At 58.1% G+C, this 21,241-nt stretch overlaps 8 protein-coding genes across 8 annotated transcripts; 3 read left to right on the forward strand and 5 right to left on the reverse strand.

Annotated features, from left to right (window-relative positions):
• Window positions 1–4: 4 nt before the first annotated feature.
• On the reverse strand, window positions 5–1,180 carry C7974DRAFT_403798 (homocysteine/selenocysteine methylase (S-methylmethionine-dependent)). Its single transcript, XM_046142876.1, has one exon. It carries the CDS (start codon window positions 1,092–1,094, stop codon window positions 177–179), a length of 918 nt encoding a protein of 305 aa, XP_045992986.1. The 5' UTR covers window positions 1,095–1,180; the 3' UTR covers window positions 5–176.
• Window positions 1,181–2,130: 950 nt separating this feature from the next.
• C7974DRAFT_380198 (CHAT domain-containing protein) lies at window positions 2,131–5,019 on the forward strand (the record flags this gene model as incomplete). The annotated part of the gene is made up of 1 exon (XM_046140504.1): window positions 2,131–5,019. One exon carries the CDS (start codon window positions 2,131–2,133, stop codon window positions 5,017–5,019), a length of 2,889 nt encoding a protein of 962 aa, XP_045992987.1.
• Window positions 5,020–5,755: 736 nt separating this feature from the next.
• C7974DRAFT_443609 (uncharacterized protein) lies at window positions 5,756–8,108 on the reverse strand (the record flags this gene model as incomplete). Its single annotated transcript, XM_046145456.1, has 3 exons — window positions 6,667–8,108; window positions 6,355–6,464; window positions 5,756–6,305 (listed from the first exon to the last, which is right to left on the reverse strand). Exons 1-3 carry the CDS (start codon window positions 7,897–7,899, stop codon window positions 5,756–5,758), a joined length of 1,893 nt encoding a protein of 630 aa, XP_045992988.1. The 5' UTR covers window positions 7,900–8,108.
• Window positions 8,109–9,712, reverse strand: C7974DRAFT_64660 (uncharacterized protein). The gene is made up of 3 exons (XM_046147004.1): window positions 9,459–9,712; window positions 8,894–9,363; window positions 8,109–8,847 (listed from the first exon to the last, which is right to left on the reverse strand). Exons 1-3 carry the CDS (start codon window positions 9,510–9,512, stop codon window positions 8,274–8,276), a joined length of 1,098 nt encoding a protein of 365 aa, XP_045992989.1. The 5' UTR covers window positions 9,513–9,712; the 3' UTR covers window positions 8,109–8,273.
• C7974DRAFT_64652 (uncharacterized protein) lies at window positions 9,646–12,189 on the reverse strand. The gene has a single exon (XM_046147003.1). The coding sequence runs from the start codon at window positions 11,690–11,692 to the stop codon at window positions 9,845–9,847; it is 1,848 nt and encodes a 615-aa protein (XP_045992990.1). The 5' UTR covers window positions 11,693–12,189; the 3' UTR covers window positions 9,646–9,844.
• Window positions 12,190–12,660: 471 nt separating this feature from the next.
• Window positions 12,661–15,284, reverse strand: C7974DRAFT_443614 (uncharacterized protein; the record flags this gene model as incomplete). Its single annotated transcript, XM_046145457.1, has 2 exons — window positions 14,616–15,284; window positions 12,661–14,563 (listed from the first exon to the last, which is right to left on the reverse strand). Exons 1-2 carry the CDS (start codon window positions 14,816–14,818, stop codon window positions 12,661–12,663), a joined length of 2,106 nt encoding a protein of 701 aa, XP_045992991.1. The 5' UTR covers window positions 14,819–15,284.
• Window positions 15,285–15,386: 102 nt separating this feature from the next.
• Window positions 15,387–19,121, forward strand: C7974DRAFT_466335 (serine/threonine protein kinase-like protein Kin1). The gene is made up of 3 exons (XM_046146323.1): window positions 15,387–16,168; window positions 16,224–16,851; window positions 16,900–19,121. Exons 1-3 carry the CDS (start codon window positions 15,737–15,739, stop codon window positions 18,906–18,908), a joined length of 3,069 nt encoding a protein of 1,022 aa, XP_045992992.1. The 5' UTR covers window positions 15,387–15,736; the 3' UTR covers window positions 18,909–19,121.
• Window positions 19,122–19,189: 68 nt separating this feature from the next.
• C7974DRAFT_403810 (cell differentiation family, Rcd1-like-domain-containing protein) lies at window positions 19,190–21,091 on the forward strand. Its single transcript, XM_046142877.1, has 4 exons — window positions 19,190–19,852; window positions 19,900–20,055; window positions 20,102–20,477; window positions 20,523–21,091. The coding sequence occupies exons 1-4, from the start codon at window positions 19,426–19,428 to the stop codon at window positions 20,704–20,706; spliced, it is 1,143 nt and encodes a 380-aa protein (XP_045992993.1). The 5' UTR covers window positions 19,190–19,425; the 3' UTR covers window positions 20,707–21,091.
• The last annotated feature ends 150 nt before the right edge of the window (window positions 21,092–21,241 follow it).

Consider the following 21,241-nt stretch of genomic DNA (forward strand, 5'->3'; position numbering starts at 1 on the left):
TTTCCTATTTTATAAAGTTATAAGCTATGTATAATAGCTATATATAGTTTTATAATATAAGATTCTGTTTTTTATATTATAATAATACACCTATAAGACATTGTAGTCTTTCTATAGAGCATCTACTACGTATAGTTTAGATACATCATAGCTATTGGCATCTAACACATCGCATTTCAAGACGCAACTACTTTTAGCTGACGAATATGCTCGTGGCCAACTCCACAACAGCCGCCAACGATACTGACTCCGTCTGAGACCCATTTCGCTGCATGCTGACCATATGCTTCCGGATCGAGCGCCTCATCCACAGCAGAGATGCTCTCGTTGGCTGCGGATTCGTTTGATTTAGGAGCGAAGGCATTCGCGTAGACCCCAAGTACACATTGAGATTGCTCTGTGGACCGTTCCATCGTATCCTTTGCGATTCTGACGGCCCCCTCCACGTAGGCCGGGCGAGCACAATTGAACAGCAATGCATCAATGTGACTTGCAATTGCCCATTGTGTGACCTGCTCCACCGTCTCGCCAGAGCGGAGGCGAACTGCACTCGGACTCGCATCCTGTGCATCGTCCGGGCAGAACGCAGCCCAGAAAGGCTTTCCCGTGGCCTTTGTCGCCTGCCGCGCCGCGACAGCCTCAGCGATCAAGCTCAGCGTCTCTGCCAACCAGACATCCACGTACGGCGCCAACGAAGCAACGAGCACGCCAAGGTACTCCTTCACGCGGCCATTGTCGAACTTTTGAGGCTCGTACGAGCCAAATATCGGCGGCAGGCTGCCTGCAACCAGAATCTTGCGCCCAGTTGCGGTACTCTCAGCATCGGCTGCTTCACGTGCCAAGCGACCCGCAAGAACGGCGAGCTCGGCACCTTGTTTCCAGAAGCGCTCTTCGCCAATGTGAAAGGGGACAAGTGCGTATGAGTTTGTGGTGATGATGTCGGCTCCGGCTGCGATGAAGTCGTGATGGACTTGTTTCACCAGGTGTGGAGCTTCGATGAGCGCAAGGGCTGACCATTCGGGTTGTCGAAATGGCGCATTCAAACGCATGAGTTCGCGCGACATGCCACCGTCGAGAATGAGAGGGGTTGCCATTTCTGGTTTTGCAAGGTATAGGCTGCCTGCGCACGTGTAACGATGGGATTGTGTATGCGAGTTTGCATTTTGGCCGACAGTTTATGCTAGTGTGTTGTCTAGGGCAGCAGTTAGCACGTCATTGTCTAGGTCAACGCGCTTTCCCTTAGAGGGTCGCAGCGTAGACACGCAGATTCTACCTAGTAGCTATCATAATGTAGCTATTAGATCTTTGGTTGTTACTATATGTATTAGATACTATATAATAAAGAGTACTTTTATTTCCTAGAATAGATAGTTAATATGTAACCTCTAAACTAAGTAACTTAATACTTGACTTATAGCTAAACTAATAAGTAAAGCTAGTATCTATGTCAACCCTTTTTATATTGCATCCTAGGAATCCTGACATTGTCGCACTGTGGATTTGAGTCACTAGACTTACATCCTTGATCCGCCGAGGACGGCGAGCGGCCCCGCAGTATTTGGCCCCCAAGCGAGTCTCAGCCACGTACAAAGTATGCTATCCATCACGGGGCACCATCAGAGCCTCTTCGCCCCAGGCGCATCATCTGAGGCGTCTTTGGCTGCAGTCAATCATGACGCGGACCGCAAAGGGCGAGTGTTGGCGATCATGGCTTAGAGCTGAAGGACAGCCTGTCCACGTTCAGAGTGTCACACCGACTCACACGTCGTAGCCGCCCACCCTAGTGCCCTTCAGGCTTCCGCATGGTCAATCGGCAGTGCAGCGCTGTTTCTGGCCTTGACATGGGTGCTCCGCTAGAGCCGCATGCAGGACCCTCAGGCCGTCATTGAGGTCGATGGGGCCTGGTATATACCCACACCGGAATCCGTGATGCGCAGCATTTCTCAGCAATAGTCAGGCCCTCTCACAGCACCCGTTACTCGTCACGCTTCATTACGTTGCCTGAAGAGGACTTTGTCCGACATTGCACTCGACACCTCAGCCTCGCACCTCTCACCCCTGCTACCCGTACGCACGCCTCTCAGATCTGACACCGCAGACTCGAGAAGTCTTGAGCTATGTTCTGAGAAGATGTCGAAAGGCTGCTCCATCTCGTCAGTATCAAAGTCTGCCTTGCAGAATAACCTGGGTATCCGCATACTCATCGAGGACGCAAAGTCGCACACCCAAGAGGGCGGTCTAGTCAGTCCGACCCTGAGTCCTAACGAGTTCAACGAACTTTGGGACGATGTTAGAGCCAAGGCGGATACAGCTCAGGAAGCAACAGAAGAATCAACACAGGATCTCAGTAACCCCGAAGGTAGAAAAGGACTCCGGAAGCGAAGGGCGCGGACAAACGAGCGAGACTCCGATTTTGTAGCTACCAAGCTAAAAGACATCTTTGCTGCTGTGCGAGATGACGCCCAGTTCACAGAGGCAGACCTTGAAGGCTTGGATCGCTACCTTCCCCGCAAGATTGTCGAGACCACTCGAGACCAAGCGCTAGAGTTTATCAGTCGTGGTGATGCGGAAGGCGCCTGTAAATTGCTTGAAGACGCTCTCGCTGAATTAAACAACCAGCTGGAGAAGCAGAAGCACGTCGACGCGACACCATGGAAGGTCTCCATGGCCGAGATTCTGATCGACCAGGGGCGGAGACAGGAAGCCCGAGCAGTCCTTTCCAACGTCGCGAGTCCCACCCGCAACGTGTCAGACTCCCCTGACCATCAAGGCACAGCCTCAGATGTTGAGTATGCAAAGATGATGGAGATGGCCCAAGTTGCGCAAGTTGAGGAAGAGCTTGATCTTTGTCGGAGGGCAGAAGATTGGGACAAGGTGCGAGAAGTTGCTCAAGCGTTGCATGGCATCGACCCCAGCTACTTCGATCTGGATAAGCCGATGGATCGCTTTGGCCAAGTCCGCCGCATCCTCAACGCAGGCATGCTGCAGGAAGCCAAATACAAACAGGCTAGCGATCCCCAGACCGGCTGTCTCCACCTCATGAAAGCACTGGAAATCTACAACCACGGCTGCTACACATCGAAGGTCTTCAACGAGTTCTTCAACACTAGCGAAGCTACGGTGTCGGGCTTCGACCATTCCGACTGCGCCAATATCTTCTTCTCCGCGGCGCGGGTCTGCCACCACTTCGACTCCATAGGCTACCGCATCAGCCCGAGATTGTTCAGCTGCAAGGGTCCGAATCTGACGTGTCAGGACTGGAAAGATCAAGCACTCCACTTCCTGGAGCAAGGCAGGGCCAGGGCTCTGCTTGACTCGATCAACCGGGGCCGCGTAGTCAACGATGTGCGGCGTCGACTGATCAAGAACAATATTTTGTTGCTCACCGAAGCAGCGGTCAAAGTCCTCCGGCAGCGTGGCTCCGCCATGTCGTCGACCTACAGCTCCAGGGTCCCTTCGGTCTCTGCGGGCGTCCCGGTATCCCAGCTGCCTATGCTCACGAAGCTGGACTTCACTCGACGGAATCATGGCCACAGTCGCGCCGACTCGTTCGTGCAGCCAGATCACTCACACACTGTCAGACAGTCGTTGACTTTGGCGACTAGCAACTTATCCAACTCGACAACGTCCTCGCTGCCTGCTTCGCCGGCTGCGCCAACGCCCACGTTGACTAAAGAGGAGAACTCCCGTCTGCGAGTGCAGATGAACTGGCGGAGGTGTCTGCTGGGGGTTCTCACTCAGGGACAGGTTGGCTCGTCCAGCAGCATCGAAGACCTGCGGTCCCGCATCCCGTCGGACACGCTCGTGGTAGAATTCGCCCTCGCTTCACGCGCACCCTGCGGCATCATGGTGATCATCGCCGCAACGGATGGGGTCAAGGCCGTGGAGTGGACAGAAACAAACACCGAAGAGATCCGCAGATGCATCCGCAACCTGCGGGACTCCATGCAGACATTCGACGACCGCACAAGCCAGCCAGGCTCCCCTGAGGCTCCTCTCACACCTACCCTAAACCGCCGCGACTCCACCCTCTACCAAGAGCGCCTCGACGACCTCCTCCGCAAATACGCAGTCGCCCCCGTCGAACCGCACCTCAAGGACAAGAAAAACCTCATCATCATCCCCTCGGGCGACCTCGCCCACGTGCCCTGGCGCATCTTCTTCGACCTCCCCACGACCGTCGTCCCCAGCCTCGAAATCTGGACACGCCTGCAATCCCAGTCCGCCTCGCCCCCTCCCTCCCCCAAGCTGTGCGCCATCAGCACCGCGCCCGTCGACGCCGCAAAAGCCGCCGCCCACCTCCCCGGCTCCCTGCGCAACATCCCCTTCTCCCGCATCGAAGCGCTGTACCTGGCGCGCACCCACAGCACGACCCCGTTCCTGGCCGACAACGCCCCGCACGCCGCGCTCGCCGCGCACGCCCACGGCGCCACCGTGCTGCACATCGCCGCGCACTCGTCGTTCGACCCGTCCGCGCCGCTCGCGTCCGCGCTCGACCTCGCCGCCCCGCCGCTGAGCATCCGCCACTGGCCCGCGCTGCGCATCGCGGCGCCGCTGGTCGTGTTTAGTGCGTGTCTGTCGGCGTACTCGCGCGCGTACGACTCCGGCGCGACGATTGGGTTTGCGCACGCCCTGCTCGGCACGGGGAGTGCGTGTTTCGTGGGCAGCTTGTGGCGGGTCGACGACCGGGCTACGCTCTTGTTAATGGTGCTGTTCTACGGCGCGTTGCGCGGCGGCAAGGGGGTTGCGGAGGCGCTGTGGGAGGCGCAGCGCGGGATGCAGAATCTGACGCCGCAGGGGCTGAATGAGATTGTGGATGTGCTGGAGTGTGGGGGCGTGAGGGCGAAGGGGTTTGTGGTGGGCCAGGCGTTCTTGCTGCGGGAGTTGCGGGCGACGGATGCGCGGGTGTGGCGCGAGGAGCGGTTCTGGGCCGCGTTTGTGGTCATGGGGTATGGCGCGGGGAGGGTGTATCCTGGATGTGAAGACGAAGAGGGGGATGGAGTGGGGGATTGGAGGTAGCACTGGATGTTGTAGGATTAGTAGACGCAGACGTAGACACAGCTCCGTTAGCTGGACTAGGGGAGAGAAGTATGTATGATATCGATATCCAAGCCCGGAGTGGGCAACACACTTCACACACTGTTCTAGCCCGGGTGTTTTTAAACTGTTGGTAGTATCTACAGACCCCTCTAACAGACTTGTTGTAGAGAATAGAAGTGGGCAAGATAGAAGATTGTAGATAGCACTCGATATTACAAGATTAGTAGACGCAGACATAGACACAGCTCCATTATCCGGACTAGAGAAGAGGAGTATATACAACATCACCAACCAAGCTCAGAGTAAGCAACCACGCTTCCCATTTTATCCCAGCCTAGTGTTGTCGTAACCGTCGACGATACATGTAGACCGCTATAACCACGGGATAGATTGCATAATACAGCTCCGTACTATAGTACCATTGGAGCAGCGACGCTGTTATTCATCACTCCCCACGTTCGTATCTTGCAGGACGTCGACTGCACTCCTGCATTAGTCATAAACCCTCACTGTATCTCTTTTCCTTGGCGCACTTAAGCAGGGGGAGGGAGGTAGGTCTGTGTGTCTCTGGAACGCTTTCTTTGTACTAGCACACACACACACACACACATCGAAATGCTCAGGGTTGAAAATCAATGGGTATAACACGCCGCCTCTATCCCTCCATACCAGCCGCCCCGCGCACATCTACACCCTTACCCCACCCTCCCCCCCTTCACCCCTCGCCCCCACCGACCCCCTCCCCCAACACCGCCCTAACACACCCCGCCCCCTCCAACGCCCCGACCCACCTCCCCCACCTCTCTCCCCCAACCCCCCGCCCCAACCTCACCGCCCACGGCGCAACAACAACATCCACGAACCCTATCCCCTCACCGCCGAAAAAAGGCCCTTGCGGGTGCGCCGCAGCCACCAGCGTCTTAACACAGCGTTGCAGCTCCTGCTCGCGTGCCGCGCGGTCGGACGGCGGACACTGCTGCAGCGCGTCGAACGCGGGGACGAGGCGGGTATTGATGTGCAGTGTCCACAGACGCGATGTGGCGCGGCTTTGCGGGGCGGAGGGGAGGAGGCGCGGGGCCTGCGGGAGGGGCAGGTCGTCGAGGTACTCGAGGATGACGGTGGAGTCGGGGGTGGACCAGGGGCCGTGGCGGAGGGTGGGGGGCTGGGCGGGGGCGAGCGAGGGGGTGGGCGAGGGCGGGGCGGGGAGGAATTGGTAGGGGAGGGATTTGAGGGCGAGGGCGATGCGGACGCGTTGGGTGAAGGGGCTGGGGGGTTAGTTTTGGTTTGAGTAGAGCGGGGGTGGGGGAGGCGTACCAGGTGCTGCTGCCGTGGAGCTTGAGGTCTTCGTCTTTGGGGTGGGCTTGGGGGGGTGCGAGGGCGCTGCCGGTGGCGCGCTCGAGCTGGGGCTTCTTGGAGGATTCGGCCTGGCTGGTGTTGGTCATGTGGAATGGTGGGGTTGGAGGTGAGCTGGAGGTAGGAGGGACTTTGAGTTGATCCAATGCAAGATGGAGGGTAGAGCGCCTTGAGCTATCCAACGCACGAGATCGAGCGATGCACAGCCCCTGGCAAACCCATTGCACGCACCGCAGATGATGTCATACCAACATATGAAAGAGAAGAGCTTACCTGCACTTTCCTGCCGTCTTTCTCGCCCTTGGCCAGGGTCCGAATAACAATGTTCTTCTTCACGCGGTCGCTCTCCTCCAGCGAGTGCTTGTGCGGCCCAGCCACGCCGTCGCCTTTCCCGTTCCCGCCGTTCCCGTTGACGCGCTGGAAGGTGTAGAACTTGCGCGGGGGCCCGGGCAGCGGCGGCGGCGGCGGCGCGAACATGCTCATGCCCGGCTGCAGCAGGTGCGGCTGCATGCCCCACGGGGTGACGGTGTGCGGCAGCGGCTGGCCGAAGAACAGGGCCGGGTCGGGCGCGGGTGCGGTGCGCGGGCCGTCTTCCACCACCGGCGGGTGCCCCATCTGGTCCTCGTACTCGTGGGCGTCGGGGAACTCGGTGATCTTGATCTTGACGTCGCACAGGTCGCGCTCGCGGGCGACGCGCTTGCGCTTCTTCTTGTCGGGGTCGGTCGACTTTTTGGTGCCCGGCGGACGGCCCTTGAGGCGGCAGTCCCAGTAGTGCGAGACGAAGCTCTTGCGCTTGTGGCGCTGGGTGGAGCGGTGCGAGTAGACGTTGTCGATGTGCGGGAAGTAGGTCTGGAACTGGTCCTCGGTCAGGGTGATGGTGTCGTCGACGTCGAACAGGCGCTGGCGCCAGCGCTGCAGGTCGGGCGGGTGCGCGATGAGCTTGAGGCCCTGGAACTGGCCGTGCGAGAGCGTGGCATCGTCGGGCGCGCTGCCGAGCGGCGAGCTGTACTGCTGCGGCGACTGGCGCGGGAGCGAGCGGGCGTCGAAGGGCGGGTCGAGCGCGCGCTGGGCGATGCGCGGGGTGTGCAGCGGGGTGTGGGCGGGCAGGGCGGCGAGGGCGGGCGTGAGGGCGGGCGCGAGGCCGAACGGCGAGCTGCCATGGTGGGGGTGGTGGGGGTGGTGAGGGTGCGGCTGGGGCTGGATGTGCTGCGGATGCTGCTGCTGCTGAGGGTGTTGCTGCTGAGGATGTTGTTGCTGCTGGTGCGGTACCTGCTGCTGCTGCTGCTGCTGCACCCCGTAGAACAGCGGATCGTAGACGTGCGGCGCGTGCAGCAGGTCAAGTGGGGCGGGCGTCCGCGCAAACTGTGGCGCGCGCTGGGCGTGGAACAGCTCGAGCGCGTGCAGGTCGTGCGGGTCGACCGGCAGCGGCTGCGCGTCGAGCAGCGAGCCGTCGGCCTGCTGCAGGGCGAGCTGCTGCAGGCTCGTGAGGTTCCGTGGCTGCTGCATGGCGCTAACTGGGGAGCCACAGGCAGGCCGAGCGATGCGTGCATGGGTGGATCAGATCCAAAAAAGCGGAACTCGCGGCGCGGGGGCAGCACCTGCTCATAATTAGGGCGGCATCGCTTTCATCACTGCAGCACCGTCGGAGCTCGTCACGTCGACGCATGTGGTTAACTTGGCTTCTTTGTCTGATCCAGCATCGCGCCGCTGAATCCGTCGGCTGTCGCTACCAGCCCGCCATCTAGCTACCAGCACTACCAGCACTGCCGAAGAACCACATTCCGCAGCCCGCCCTGGCCGCTGCGCTCCAACTGGAGCCCTGAATGTCCCGAACGCCGTGCCATGCCCTGACCAAGAGAAGCATTATCATAAAACACACCTCACGCATCCCCGGGCAGCAGGTTCGACTTGACCGCAAACATCTTGGCCGTGACCCCTGCCGTGAACCCGTCCACCTGTCGCGAGTACTGCTCCACCTGTCGCGAGTTGAGCAGCGTCTCCAGCCGGCTGGGCTCCTGCGGCAGCTTGAACAGCCGCTGCCACTCGTCCTCGGGCAGCAGCGCCTGCTTGGACGCCGCCCGCGCCGCGTTCTCCGCCTTGCGCTTCGTCTGCCACGCCGTGATCTTGGTCTGCTCGCGCGCGAGCGACCGCTGGTAGTACTGGTAGTTGTTGAGCTCCGTGTGGTGCGTCTCGATGCTCTCCAGCAGCAGGTCGCACGTCTTCTCGAGGAACGGGTCGATGGAGAGGTCCAGCGAGTCGTAGTTGGGGTACAGCGGCGGCTGCGGCGTGTTGCGGTCCTGCAGCAGCGCCGACAGGTTCGGCGGGAACGCGAGCTCCTCCCTGGGGGCCTGCGTCGGCAGCTGGTGCAGCAGCGACGTGAGGAGGTGCGAGTTGCGGATCGTGACGGGCAGCTCCACGAGCACGTCCGAGTAGCGCAGTCCGTTCTTCTGGAGGCTGCGCCGGTTAGCGGGGCTCTTCGCGCGCGAGCATCATATCGTACCTCTCTGTTGTGAACTTGCCCTCCTTGTACGCCGTCATGAACGCCGGGGACAGCCTGTACGCCCGCAGGTTCGCCGCGCCCTCGGAGCTGCGGCTGACGTCGTACACGAGCGCCACCGTCTTCTCGTTGGGCGCGTTCTGGTAGAAGTACTGGTTCTCAATCGTCTGCAGGTTGACAAAGTTGCCCATGCTGGTGCTCGTGTACCAGCCGACGTTGTTCGCGTCCACGTTGACCTCGCGCAGGAACTTGATCATCTCGTTGCTGTACGCAATGTTCTGCTTGGCGCGGGGGGCCGACGCCGCTGTGTTGCTCGACGAGTCGCTCTGGCCGTCGTGGGCCGCTGCTGCTGTCTCCGGGAAGGGGAACGAGTTGGTGATCTCGAGCACGCCGTTCTTCTCCATGCCTACAAGGCTGCCCGTGGCGACGCTGGGAAACGACTTTCCGCTGGCCGTAGCGAGCTTGATGGCCACCTGTCCGCTGTCAGCCTCATCCACACGGCTGCCAAAGAGTCTCCTCGGGAAATAGCGGGGCGTCCGCGGGGGTTCTGCGACCAGGGCGCACGTACGAGGGCATCGATTTGGACCGCCTTGAAGGTCAGTTCTTTTGTGATTTCCGCCATGTTGTCGGTGTTGTGCGGGACCGTGGCTGCGAGTTGCGAGTGGCGGGGCTGCGGCGTTGGCGGTGTTGACGGTGCGAGAGAGAGAATTGTCGCCAAGAGTTACTGTGCGCGACCGCCGCGCTAGCGATCTCATTGCATCGGGAGTCAACCACTCAATAAACGTTGGATTGTATAATATGGCTGAAATGCATAAGAATAGTTCGTAAATGCTCGCTATGCTAGTGCAAGAATCCAGAGCAACTATGCCTTGAGTACCCAAACGCCAATGCTAGATGCATATGCAACAGTTCACCGCGGCCGTCTGTACCTAAAGCAGGCCTCTTTGTTCCAACTCAGGCCATGTCCTGATCTGGCGTTTTCCTCGACTCTTCTACGCCTTCCTCCTTCGCTGCTTTCCCCTCCGGCTCGCTCGCTGCTGGCGCAATGACTTCAGCATCATCGACGACTTCTGCTTCTACACACGATGCATCCTCCACTGTGTTCTTTCTCTTATGACCGTAGGGGCTCCAGCGCTGAACGACAGGTGGTCGCTGGGCCCTACGGTTGTTCGAGTTGGGGTTTTTGGCAATCGACCCGTCGTCCATGCGTTTCCACTCCGTCTCCTCCCCATCAATATGATCAGAGATGTCGGCGTCATTCTCGTCTTCCCAGATCATCAGATTCGCGCCGTTGATTTCGACCGACCTGCTGCCGTTTCGAGGGACGAAGAAGACGTCGGTCCTGCTTTTGCTGAAGTCTTGCTGCCATGTCTCGCTCTGCTGCAGCTTGAGAATGTAGTCCATCGGCAACGCGTAGAGCACGTTTTCGTCCTTGTCGTAGAGCTCCTTGAGTGGATAGTCCAGGCATGCTAGTCCAAGACTGCAGTCTATCCGGCTCGACAGTGGGTGTATACGGCCGCCGAAGATCTTCGTCTCAAATGCGATCCCGCTTTCCGTCCACATGTTGTCGCCCCAGAAAACTTCAGGGGCTGATAGTAATGGATGGTCGTGATGCGGGCCTGATACCTCGCAGAAGTGTGCAATCTCATGGCTGAGGCAGATAGCCAAGAATAGGTTGAAGCGCAGGACCATTGCCGGCTCGCGATAGCGCAGAAGGCTTAGCTTCTTCGCAGTAGTGTAGAAGTCCGAGTGCAAGCAAATGCGAGACGAATGGCACTTGCCGTTCATCTTGCGCACCAGGCCGTTTTTGTAGTCTCTCACCAACCCCATAGACGCGTAGACGGTCTCTGGCGGCAGAGGGTTGTTGTGGAAGCAAAAGTACAACGTGTCCAGTTGATTGCTCAAAAAGTTGTTGAAAGCAACATGGCGCTCTTCTGACCAAGGCACATCGCTTCTTATGCGATGACACGGCTGGCCATAGGCTTCTGAAGTTGCGACGCATGGTACTCGGTCGCCAAAAACGAGCGTATGCCAGTAGTGGGCAGTCGCTCGAGACGTTAAAAGTTGCGTCGCAAGCTGCATGCCTGGCTTGAGTACTTCGTAGATATTGTCAGGGCACCCGTGCCAGTTTTCTGGACGGAAGATAGGATGGACTTCGTTATCAAGCGTGCACGCTGGAGAGAGTACGCTCTCAGGGAACGTGACAGCTTGCTTCTTGATCAACTCGACTGGATCAAACCCAAGTTTGACAGGTCTGCGCTTTGCCGCAGTTTTGCGATGGCCCAACAGCCGTCGGTACTTCTCCAGCGCTTTCCGGTCTGCTATCTGTGCCATATGGTGGTTGATCGAGATGGACAGCTGCAGCCCAAAGTCTTTAGGCACCTCTATCGAAGAAGGTGTGAATGATGTAGAGTTATTATAGCTCAGCGCATCCGGCAGATCCTGAACAAGCTTGTCGATGCATGCATCCACCAGCTTACCCTCCTTCAACTTGCGTAGGAGGATAGCGTCCCCGTGGTCCGTAGCTTGCGCATCATCATTCCCGCCAGGAGGCAGAAGCGGCCGCAGCTTCTCGGACAATGAGGGTGGTGGTCCACACTCTGCAGCTACACTAGGCGTCCGGCTCCCCGTAGGAGTCCAGTCCATACTGTCCGGGTCCTGGTCCTGGAATGCGGCACCCGATACATCATGCTGTGCAGACTGCTCAGGCTTAGCATCAACCCCCTGTTGAAGCCGTTGTTCAATGAGCTGTGTGGCCTGTAGCATTGCTGCATACGCCTTGCGGTAACGGAAAGGATCCATTCTGGATGCGTTAGTTTAGAAACGACGATTCCGACCGAGCTGACGTTGACGACTTCCTTCGGGAAGGGCTGGAATGGGCTGGTTGTATGCGCGGGTCTCTATCGACTGCCAGAGGATAACTTTATGAACCCAGAATCAATCCGAGACAACGTGCTTGGGGAGATTTTGTGAAAGGGCGTTGTTTCATCCAGATTATGTATTTTCCAATGACCTTCACCCCTGTCTCGGGTGATCTGCAGGTAACAGACGATGTTTCCTGAATCATCCATTTCACTTGATTCTGGGAGTTCAAGTGCTCGGCTATGCTACTACGGGGTTGAAAAAGCTGCGCTGCAGGGCGTGTCTTACTCGGATCGTTGGAAGCGGTCAACGCCCGCCGATATGTAAGTCGTATCTCATCCAAGAATACCAATAGACTGACAGCAAAAATATCGATGGTGCGGCGGAGTTGTTGTTGTTGTCACGGTGGGTGAGCCTGTGTGTTGTTCAGGCAAGGCACGTGCCGCTTCCCGCTGCGCTTTCTTTGTGTGGCTGGCTCCACAATTGTGTCAGCCTGGTCCGTCTATCCTACATACAAGAACCTGATGCCTGGATGCTTGACACATGCATGTGTCGCTCTTCTGCGGAATAGGTCGGAAGTGTGATTCAGTATCACTGGAAGGCAATCTCCTAGCATGTCTCCTAGAGCACCTAGATGATACCGTACTAGAGGGTCAGACCAAGATCAGGGCATGGAAACAACGTCAGCTGAAGAAGCATACATTGTTACGGTATTGACAATGCAACAAAGGTTAGAATCGTCCGACAATGCCGGGAACACTAACGAGCAGTTGTCCCTTGCTTCATTCCGCAACGAAGCTCTCGATCGCCTAGCATCAAGGGACACGAGAAACGGGAGACTGTGAGGGGATGCTGGCGATTTTAAAGACGCGAAATAAGACATAAATAGCATAATTCGAATAAGCAGACTATTCTTCGTCATCGTCGTCGTCGCCAAAAATGGACCTGAACACATCTTCCGGAGCCCGCTCACTCGCCAGCGCCTCGTTATTCTCTACATCCACCGTCGCATGCCCCGTCTCGCGCGGTGCAGAAGCTGCAGCTGCAGCGCCCTGCGGCAACTCGCCCATCCACGCCGGGCGCTGCAGCGCCGGGCCATTCGTCAGCACCTCGTGCAGCATCTTGTCCATGGCGGCCTTGGAAACGACCTCCTCGGTCTTTGGCTTGAAGCCGTCGTCGGCGTCAGCGTCGGTGCTGTGGGGCATGTCTGGTGGCGGCTTGACGTTGAAGCGCTTGCATAGCAGGCGGGAGGGGTGGAAGGGGAAGTTGGTTCTCGTCATGGCTCCGTACATGTTCATCTTCGCGGCCTGTTCGGCGGGATCCTCGGGCTTGGTGGCTGCCTGTCGTAGAAGGACTTCGTCTGTGCTGCTGCCTGTGCTGCCGGCCAGTGTTGACGAGGAGGAGGAGGTGAATCGCGATGCCATGATGCCGGTGGAAGGCTTGAAGACTTGAGCGGCGTGGGCAAACTCCTGAAGCTCCTTGGCCCAGTCAGAGGTCGAAACAGTACTGCTGCGGTCTGGCAAGTCGTCTTTCAACCCTGCACGGATTTCGAGGAAGCCTATGTATCGTGCACGCTTAGGCAGATCTTCTGCGTATGGCATCCACCCGGTAGCGCCCTTTGCCAATGCTGCAGCAGCAGTGCTTTTGTCAAGGGGCGGCACGAGACTCCAGAGATCCTTTGGTTGCGCTTTGGCTGCGGGCAGATGTCCCTCCGGACCCGACTCTCCTCGACCCTGAGGCAGATCCGCTCTGCCAGATAGACCTGCGAGGCGGTCGCGAGCACCCTTGGGGATGAAGTCAAAAATTGACTTGCCAGGTAATTCCTTCTCGCCTAACAGCGCAGAACGACCCTTGGCGTCCAGTGTGGAGGCTTTGGCAGCGTCTGCCACGGATTGGTACTCTTGAGCGCCATTGACTGAGACCGACTTCGAGGACTTCCAACCAGGAGGGATTTTGGGCGGCGGGTACTTGGGTCTGCTCGTCAAGTCGGCGATGTCAGCAGCGAGGACGAATCCCGTCAATGTAGGTCGTCCGTCCATCGATGGTCGGTTCAGCACAGCCAATGCCTTTGTTGATGACTTCTTCGAGACGAATACAGGGCCTTCGCCCGCTCCAGCTTTTGCGAATTTGCTTGGCTTCTTTGCTTTCTTATCCTTCCCAATCGTCTTGTTGAAGGATATTTTTGGGCCAAGCTCGTATGGGTCCTCGTCGTCAGAACCGGTGTCGTTCAGCACACCCACGCCGAACGACGACTTCTTGCCTGCTGGCTTCTTTACGACAGGGGCCTTCCTCGAGCTTTCGGTGAAGAGGAAGTCTAGCGGCGATGCCTGGTTTGCGGTCTTTTCTTCCACTACGCCCAAACGGGCTTCTGACTGATAGCCCAAGCCTTTGCGGCGCACTTCTTCTCGTGGAATCGGCATGGCTCGGGTATCTTCTGGGGCGAACGTGTAACTGGCCGGATCTTTGCCAACACTGCTGCCTTCTTCATAGCGAGCAGCCCGACTGACCTTGCGACCAATACCCTGGTCACGCCGCCAGCCCATCTTCTGCGCCAGCTTGACACCCATTGTCTCTTCTTGATTCATGAAAAGACCAAAGAACCCATCGCCAGCGTCGTCTGCGCCTCCGATACCTGCGAACTGCTGAGCTGTCTCAAGCTGGCGTACTTCTGCCGCCTCAGCTAGGTCTTCCTCGTCCATGAAGTCTTCTGCACGTTGCGCGACATCCGCCTGGTCTTTGTTGCGGTTCGACCGCGAGGAAACAAATGTCTTGGGCGTCCATCCTTCTTTAGATCCAACTGAGTTAAAGTATCTTAGCATAGTCAAGAAGCCTTGCGTCCAGGCAAGAGGATTCTGAAGCTTACCCTGCACTAAAGCCCCCGGTGAATGCACCGTGCAGTCGTCTGCGCCCTCGGTCGTCCGTCACCGTCTGCTTCCATACTGGCACGAATTCGCCGTCGTCCTTGTCTTCGGGCAGCTCGGTGCCCAGGGTGACATAGTTCAAGCCCCCTCGAATACGCTTCGATGCGTTGGAAGGCGACGTCGCGCGCGGGCGCTTGTACGCCATGTTGTTGGAATAGTTGTGGTACGGTGAAGTGAGGTCTGCCTATGGCGACGACTATTCGGTGCACGTGACGAAGCTACCTGGAAAACGCAATTCAGTGTGCAACCATGCAGAACCTCAGCGTGGTGGTCATTTGTCGAGACTGGTGGCCATGATGCAAGGCGATGATAGGCGCGCACACTTCACACGCTGCGTGCTGCATGCTGGACTTGGACCTGCCGTTCCTGAAAATCGTCTTGTACGGCCGGCTCCCGTTGCAAGCTAGCGTGCATACAAAGTGGGCCTATGATGTATGCCGTTCACGCGGCGGCCGTCGCTCGCGTTGGGGACTGGAGACCCTGCGGATCGGTGGGAGTGTTCGAAACAGTCGCGCTGGTGCAGCGGGCGGCCAATTGCGCCGGCGAATGGGCGCAACGGCGCAGACAGCCAGACAGCTGGCAGCCGTGTGCGACGGCGGACGCAGGCTGAGGTGGTACCCCACGACGCAGCCCAATAACGTCGCGCCTCCGCATTGGGTGGTGCTAGACTGCTAGTGACGGGCTGCTGGTAGCTATCGCACCAGCCTCCAATACGGGATCCAAGACCCAAGCCCAGCCGTAGTCAGAGCCATGAGAACCTGCGCACCGTGATCAGCGCTGCCTGCCCCCTCACTGCTGCGCCTGCGTGTTGTGACCCGAGAGCTGTGCTGCACGGCCGCCGCTCAGCACTCAGCACGCATTCGGCCGCCGGCCCTGCCAAGTTTGGTCGCATTCACGACGGCTCGCGCCGCGGCTTCGTCCAGGCCGTCGACTCTCCATCACCCCGTGCGAGCGCTGCAACCACTGCCGAGCCTGCGCGCGTTGAGCGACCGCCGTCCCCACCGCCGCCCAAGTCGCTCGCAGTCGGCCATTCTCAGGGCGCCCGCTGCCCTTGCGCGCAGCCATGTCGGCCCCAGCCCCAGCGTCGCCTGTCGTTCGTCGCCCACCGCACACCGACCGCCCGACCCGCTCGCAAAGCACCACCACGCGGCCCAGCGGGCCCCCGCAGCAGTTGAAAGACGTCGCCCGCCGCGACTACGAGCAGCCCAACGTGGCGGCTTACTCCCCGTCCCGCCACAGCGAATCACGGGAAGCCCCCCCGCGCACCGAGCAGACCAGGCGCCATTCGCGGTATGCTTCAGACGCCTCGACAGCCAGCGCCATGCCTACCAACGGTGTAGCCACCGACAATGCCAGGGGCGGCCAGCCCGTGCCCGCAAAGCGCAGGACCACCATCACCGCGCCCGCCACGGGCACCTGGGCCCTCGGCAAGACCATCGGCGCGGGCAGCATGGGCAAGGTGAAGCTGGCGAAGCACAACGAGAGTGGTGAGCAGGTATGTCCGCCCCGCCTCCCGCACGCGAGGCCGCGCAGTCGCTAACACGCCGCAGGTGGCCGTCAAGATAGTGCCTCGACTGTCCCAGGACCAGCACCAGAGCGCCGCCGACCGCGAGCGAGCCGACCACTCCAAGGAAGTCCGCACTGCGCGAGAGGCTGCTATCGTCAGCCTGCTGAACCACCCCTATATCTGCGGCATGCGGGACGTCGTCCGCACCAACTATCACTGGTACATGCTCTTCGAGTTTGTGAACGGCGGCCAGATGCTCGACTACATCATCTCCCACGGCCGCCTCAAGGAGAAGCAGGCCCGCAAGTTTGCCCGTCAGATCGCCAGCGCGCTGGACTACTGCCACAGGAACAGCATCGTCCACCGTGACTTGAAGATCGAGAACATCCTCATCAGCAAGACCGGAGATATCAAGATCATCGACTTCGGTCTAAGCAATCTGTTCTCGCCGCGAAGCCAGTTGAAGACATTCTGCGGCAGTCTGTACTTTGCCGCACCGGAGCTGCTGCAAGCAAAGCAGTACACCGGCCCTGAAGTAGACGTCTGGAGTTTCGGCATCGTTCTCTACGTCCTGGTCTGCGGCAAAGTTCCGTTCGATGACCAGAGCATGCCGCAGCTGCACGCCAAGATCAAGAAGGGAGTGGTCGATTACCCTCCATGGTTGTCTGCTGGTAAGGCTTGTGATGTCAATTCTCACACCACATACTGACATCGTACAGAATGCCGACAGCTGATCCACCGTATGTTGCAGACCGATCCCACGCAACGCATGACGCTTTCTGAGATCATGAACCATCCATGGATCACCAAAGGATTCAACAGCCCACCGGAAAACTACCTGCCGCACCGTGAACCCCTGCAGCTTCCTCTTGACCCCGAGATTGTTGATAAGATGACTGGCTTCGACTTTGGCACGGCTGAGTACATCACAGCACAGCTGACTAATGTCATACAGTCCGACGAGTATCAACGTACTGTACGACTTGCTGCGCGAAGGACTACATCACAGACTCCGGAAGCCGAACGAAAGCGCGGCATGTTTGACTTCTACAAGCGACGTAACTCGATATCGAGCCGAGAGCAGCTGACAGCCTCTTCCTCTGAAGAGGTATCGCGGGGTCTTGACCCTGTCAATGCTTATAGTCCGCTCATCTCAGTGTACTACCTCGTTAGAGAGAAGCGGGATCGGGAACGAGCCGAAGAGAACGCGGGCACAGTACCAGGTGCTGTGACCATGCCGCAAAGCCCCGGCGAACAGCCGTTGAAGCTGCCCGATCTTCCTGCACCACCACCAGCATACACAAATGCTGCCGCCTACGAAATGGCGGGCGAGAAACCAACCGGTGGCCGGTCACGACCCAGAGCAAGAACACACGGTGAGGACGAAGTGACAGATAGCTTGAAGAGAGTGGACCTCAACAAGCCTCCTGGTTCTGTGTCACCAGCACTATCCCCGCCGGTGGAGCAACCCAAACGGGAAGGCGCTGTTGGAGGATTGCTACGACGCTTCAGCACCCGCAAGTATCGTCAGGACAGAAGTCAGCAAGACATACCGCCTACGCCACCTACACCAGCAGTCGCAATTTCGAGTCCATCGGAGCCGCCTCCACCTGTCCCTCAAGTTCCAGCCAATGTTCCTAGAAAGAGCTTTAGCATCCGCAGACCCCGGGATAGGGATACGGGGTCCTCGTCTCAATTGCCTGCGAATCAACCCGAGCTGTTGTCGCCTCCTGGCAGTACCAACAGCGCGACACGCAAGCTCAAAGCACTTGGACGATCCACTAGCGTCAACTCTGCTGATTTCCGTCGACGTCTGAGTAGACGCGGGAGGTCGACCGAAAACACGGGTGATCGCGACCCTCCACAAACCAGTGGCTCTGACAGATCGGACCTCAGCACCCAGCAGCCTCGACCGAGCTACGATGCTGGAGCTGATGAAATCTCCGCAAGCCCTCGCAAGAACCAAACTTCTCGTGCGAAATCTCTGGGTCACGCACGAAGGGAAAGCATACAGGCTAGGCGAGCCAAACGAGAGCTTACCAGGGAGTCCAACGTGCCCGAAGAGACTGATGCTGAGCTGGCTGAGTCTGCGGCTGAAGCTGAAGCAGAGGAAGCCAGAAGCCCGGACGCCGTGAAGCCCGTATTCCTCAAGGGTCTTTTCAGTGTATCGACTACCAGCAGCAAGCCGGTTACATACATACAGAACGATCTGATACGTGTGCTCCACCAGCTTGGAGTTACTTTCCAGCCTATCAAAGGAGGCTTCAAATGTCGACATGCTGCCAGCGTCGACCAGAACAGGACTCCTGATATGCCCCTGTCTCCTCCCAGCGGCGGCCATAAGCGGAAGATCAGTTTCGGAGGGCTGATGGGCGGCGATCGTGAAAAGGAGCGGGAGGAGTTCAGAGACCAAAATCGCGTCCCCAATACACCAAAGTCACGATCTCGACCTTCTCCAGCAGATCACAGCTTCACTAACACCGACGAGTCTGATGACAGCGACGAGAGAGACGAACGAAGACCACGGGCGGGTCGCGCACTGGCTGCTGGAGAGACAACTACACACGTGCAAAGCGACCTAGGCGACTTTTCGCCTCTTGTCTTCGAGGTTCTGATTGTCAAAGTACCACTTCTGCAGCTACACGGCCTGCAGTTTAAGAAGGTGGACGGCGGAACCTGGCAGTATAAGAGCATGGCGCAGCGCATTCTAGAGAATCTGCGGTTGTAGTTGATGGGCTCTGGGTACGGCGTTTTGGGTGGGGCTCTTCTATTACTTATACATGAAGAAGGGCGGAGACAGTTTGTTAGTCGACATAATGTGTGGATTGTGCAACATCTGGGCCGTGGTAGATGGATTCGGATCTGATCGATTTCAGCCGTGTTCGGCGTCGAGATTCATTGTTACAAGCTGTACAAACTTAATTTCACCACTGATCTGAGGTTCATCGTAACGTGCGTGATATCACTTGCTCGGTGCCTAGCGCTCTAACTGCACTGTACTCCGTTGATCTGGACGGCGCCGATCCGTAAAAGCTCGAGCTCCCGCGCCGCCAAGAATCAACGTGGGGGATCGCGAACCTCATCGCTCTGGTACCGACTGAACTCTCACCCACAATCTGCGCCGTTCACCGCCTTCCAGCCACCACCGCAGGCATCAGCGAGCTTCACCGGTCTATTACTTCTATCGATCCAGAGCATCCGTTCCCAACACCAAACCCACCCAAAACCGCCGACCACAGCGACAGATGCAGCAAATGCAACACCTCTTCACGCAGCAGCAGCACTACCCGGGCGAGTGGTCACAGGGCCACCACCAGCACCCCAACCACCATGTAGCGCAGCACGGCCAGCTCCAGGCGCAGGCGCAGGCTGCGCAAGCCCAAGCGCAAGCTGCTGCCGCCGCAGCCGCCGCCGCGCAAGCCCAGCAGCAGCACTACCAGAGGATCGCGGGCAACAACGGGACGGCTGTCCCTGGTAACGGCATCGTGCCCCGCGGCCCCGCGAACGACATGCAAGCCAACAGCGAGATCGGCATGACGGAAGAGAACAGGCGCGTGCTTGACTGGATCGCGCAGCTTATGAAGCCCGCGACGCGCGAGTCGGCCCTGCTGGAGCTGAGCAAGAAGCGCGAGCAGGTGCCCGAGCTTGCATTGATCCTCTGGCACTCCTTCGGTACGCGCGCAGATCAAACGTCAGCACGCGAAGGCTAACAGATACAGGCGTCATGGCATCCCTTCTTCAAGAGATCATCTCCGTTTACCCGCTGCTGAATCCGTCGCAGCTGACGGCTGCCGCTTCAAATCGCGTGTGCAATGCGCTTGCACTCCTCCAATGCGTGGCCTCCCACACTGAGACCCGTGGCCTCTTCCTGAGCGGTTAGTCTGACAGCCTCTTCAGCGCGCATTCCTAACACAATGACAGCCCACATCCCGCTTTTCCTCTATCCCTTCCTCAACACTACGTCCAAGTCGCGTCCTTTCGAGTACCTCCGCCTGACTTCCCTCGGCGTGATTGGTGCCCTCGTCAAGAACGACTCTTCTGAAGTCATCAACTTCCTTCTCACTACCGAGATCATTCCCCTTTGCCTCCGTATTATGGAGACAGGTTCGGAGCTCAGCAAGACTGTGGCTATCTTCATTGTGCAGAAGATTCTGCTCGACGACATTGGTCTGGCATACATCTGCCAGACTTACGAGCGCTTCTACGCGGTTGGCACTGTTCTGAGCAACATGGTCAACCAGCTTGTTGAGCAGCAGACGGTCCGTCTTCTGAAGCATGTTGTGCGCTGCTTCCTTCGGTACGTTCTTTTACCACCTGCACGCTGCATAGCTAACACGAACAGTCTGAGTGACAACGCCCGCGCTCGCGAGGCTCTACGCCAGTGCCTTCCCGAGCCACTCAGAGATGCGACCTTCTCGTCAGTCCTCCGTGATGATGCGGCGACCAAGCGCTGTCTTGCCCAGCTCCTGATCAACCTTTCTGATAACGTCGTTGATGCGGCCAACAACCAGCAGCTGATGCACTGAAGCGCTCTCCGAGCCTAGGTGGCAGCTAGCACACACTTCCGGTTCAGCACGATATCCTCACTTCGATCTTTGTGTAATTTATGGGCTTCGGCCTTTGACTTCATTCAGCGCGGCGGCATGCATAGGGGCCGGTTCGGGTATCTATCACTTTAACCAGGATATGGTATGGTACTGGCGTTGGGATCTTTCCGATGCGATACCCGTGGGGACAGTTGACGACGTGTCTCTGCAGCATCTTATCATCTTTATGGGACGACTGTCATGGCGAGGAGTTTCGGGCATTGCACGGCGTGGTATTTTGGTTCGTATTATGGGGGACAAAAGCTATATGTATAATATTTGGACAGCTACGGTTAGCTGGAGCAATATATGACATGCTTCATCAGTCTTGACTTGAATGGTGGTGATCCACGAGGATTTTTAGGACTATTGACAGGTATTAATTCGCGCGTCTCTTGCGAATGCGATGAGCAAGATGCGACTACAACCCGCAGTTTTTATGTCGCCTTGTTGCTGTCGGCATTGCGGCGGCAAG

Source organism: Boeremia exigua (genome assembly GCF_020726555.1).
Source record: "Boeremia exigua strain MPI-SDFR-AT-0100 chromosome Unknown C7974scaffold_12, whole genome shotgun sequence".
In the NCBI taxonomy this organism is placed as follows: domain Eukaryota; kingdom Fungi; phylum Ascomycota; class Dothideomycetes; order Pleosporales; family Didymellaceae; genus Boeremia; species Boeremia exigua.

Coding starts and splice junctions, on each gene's coding strand:
- C7974DRAFT_403810 (XM_046142877.1), top strand. CDS start 19,426: ATGCAGCAAATGCAACACCTCTTCACGCAGCAGCAGCACTACCCGGGC. Junction 19,853..19,899: donor GATCCTCTGGCACTCCTTCG/GTACGCGCGCAG, acceptor TAACAGATACAG/GCGTCATGGCATCCCTTCTT. Junction 20,056..20,101: donor CCGTGGCCTCTTCCTGAGCG/GTTAGTCTGACA, acceptor ACACAATGACAG/CCCACATCCCGCTTTTCCTC.
- C7974DRAFT_64660 (XM_046147004.1), bottom strand. CDS start 9,512: ATGGCGGAAATCACAAAAGAACTGACCTTCAAGGCGGTCCAAATCGAT. Junction 9,364..9,458: donor CGGTCCAAATCGATGCCCTC/GTACGTGCGCCC, acceptor GACAGCGGACAG/GTGGCCATCAAGCTCGCTAC. Junction 8,848..8,893: donor GGCAAGTTCACAACAGAGAG/GTACGATATGAT, acceptor TAACCGGCGCAG/CCTCCAGAAGAACGGACTGC.
- C7974DRAFT_64652 (XM_046147003.1), bottom strand. CDS start 11,692: ATGGATCCTTTCCGTTACCGCAAGGCGTATGCAGCAATGCTACAGGCC.
- C7974DRAFT_403798 (XM_046142876.1), bottom strand. CDS start 1,094: ATGGCAACCCCTCTCATTCTCGACGGTGGCATGTCGCGCGAACTCATG.
- C7974DRAFT_466335 (XM_046146323.1), top strand. CDS start 15,737: ATGTCGGCCCCAGCCCCAGCGTCGCCTGTCGTTCGTCGCCCACCGCAC. Junction 16,169..16,223: donor ACAACGAGAGTGGTGAGCAG/GTATGTCCGCCC, acceptor AACACGCCGCAG/GTGGCCGTCAAGATAGTGCC. Junction 16,852..16,899: donor CCCTCCATGGTTGTCTGCTG/GTAAGGCTTGTG, acceptor GACATCGTACAG/AATGCCGACAGCTGATCCAC.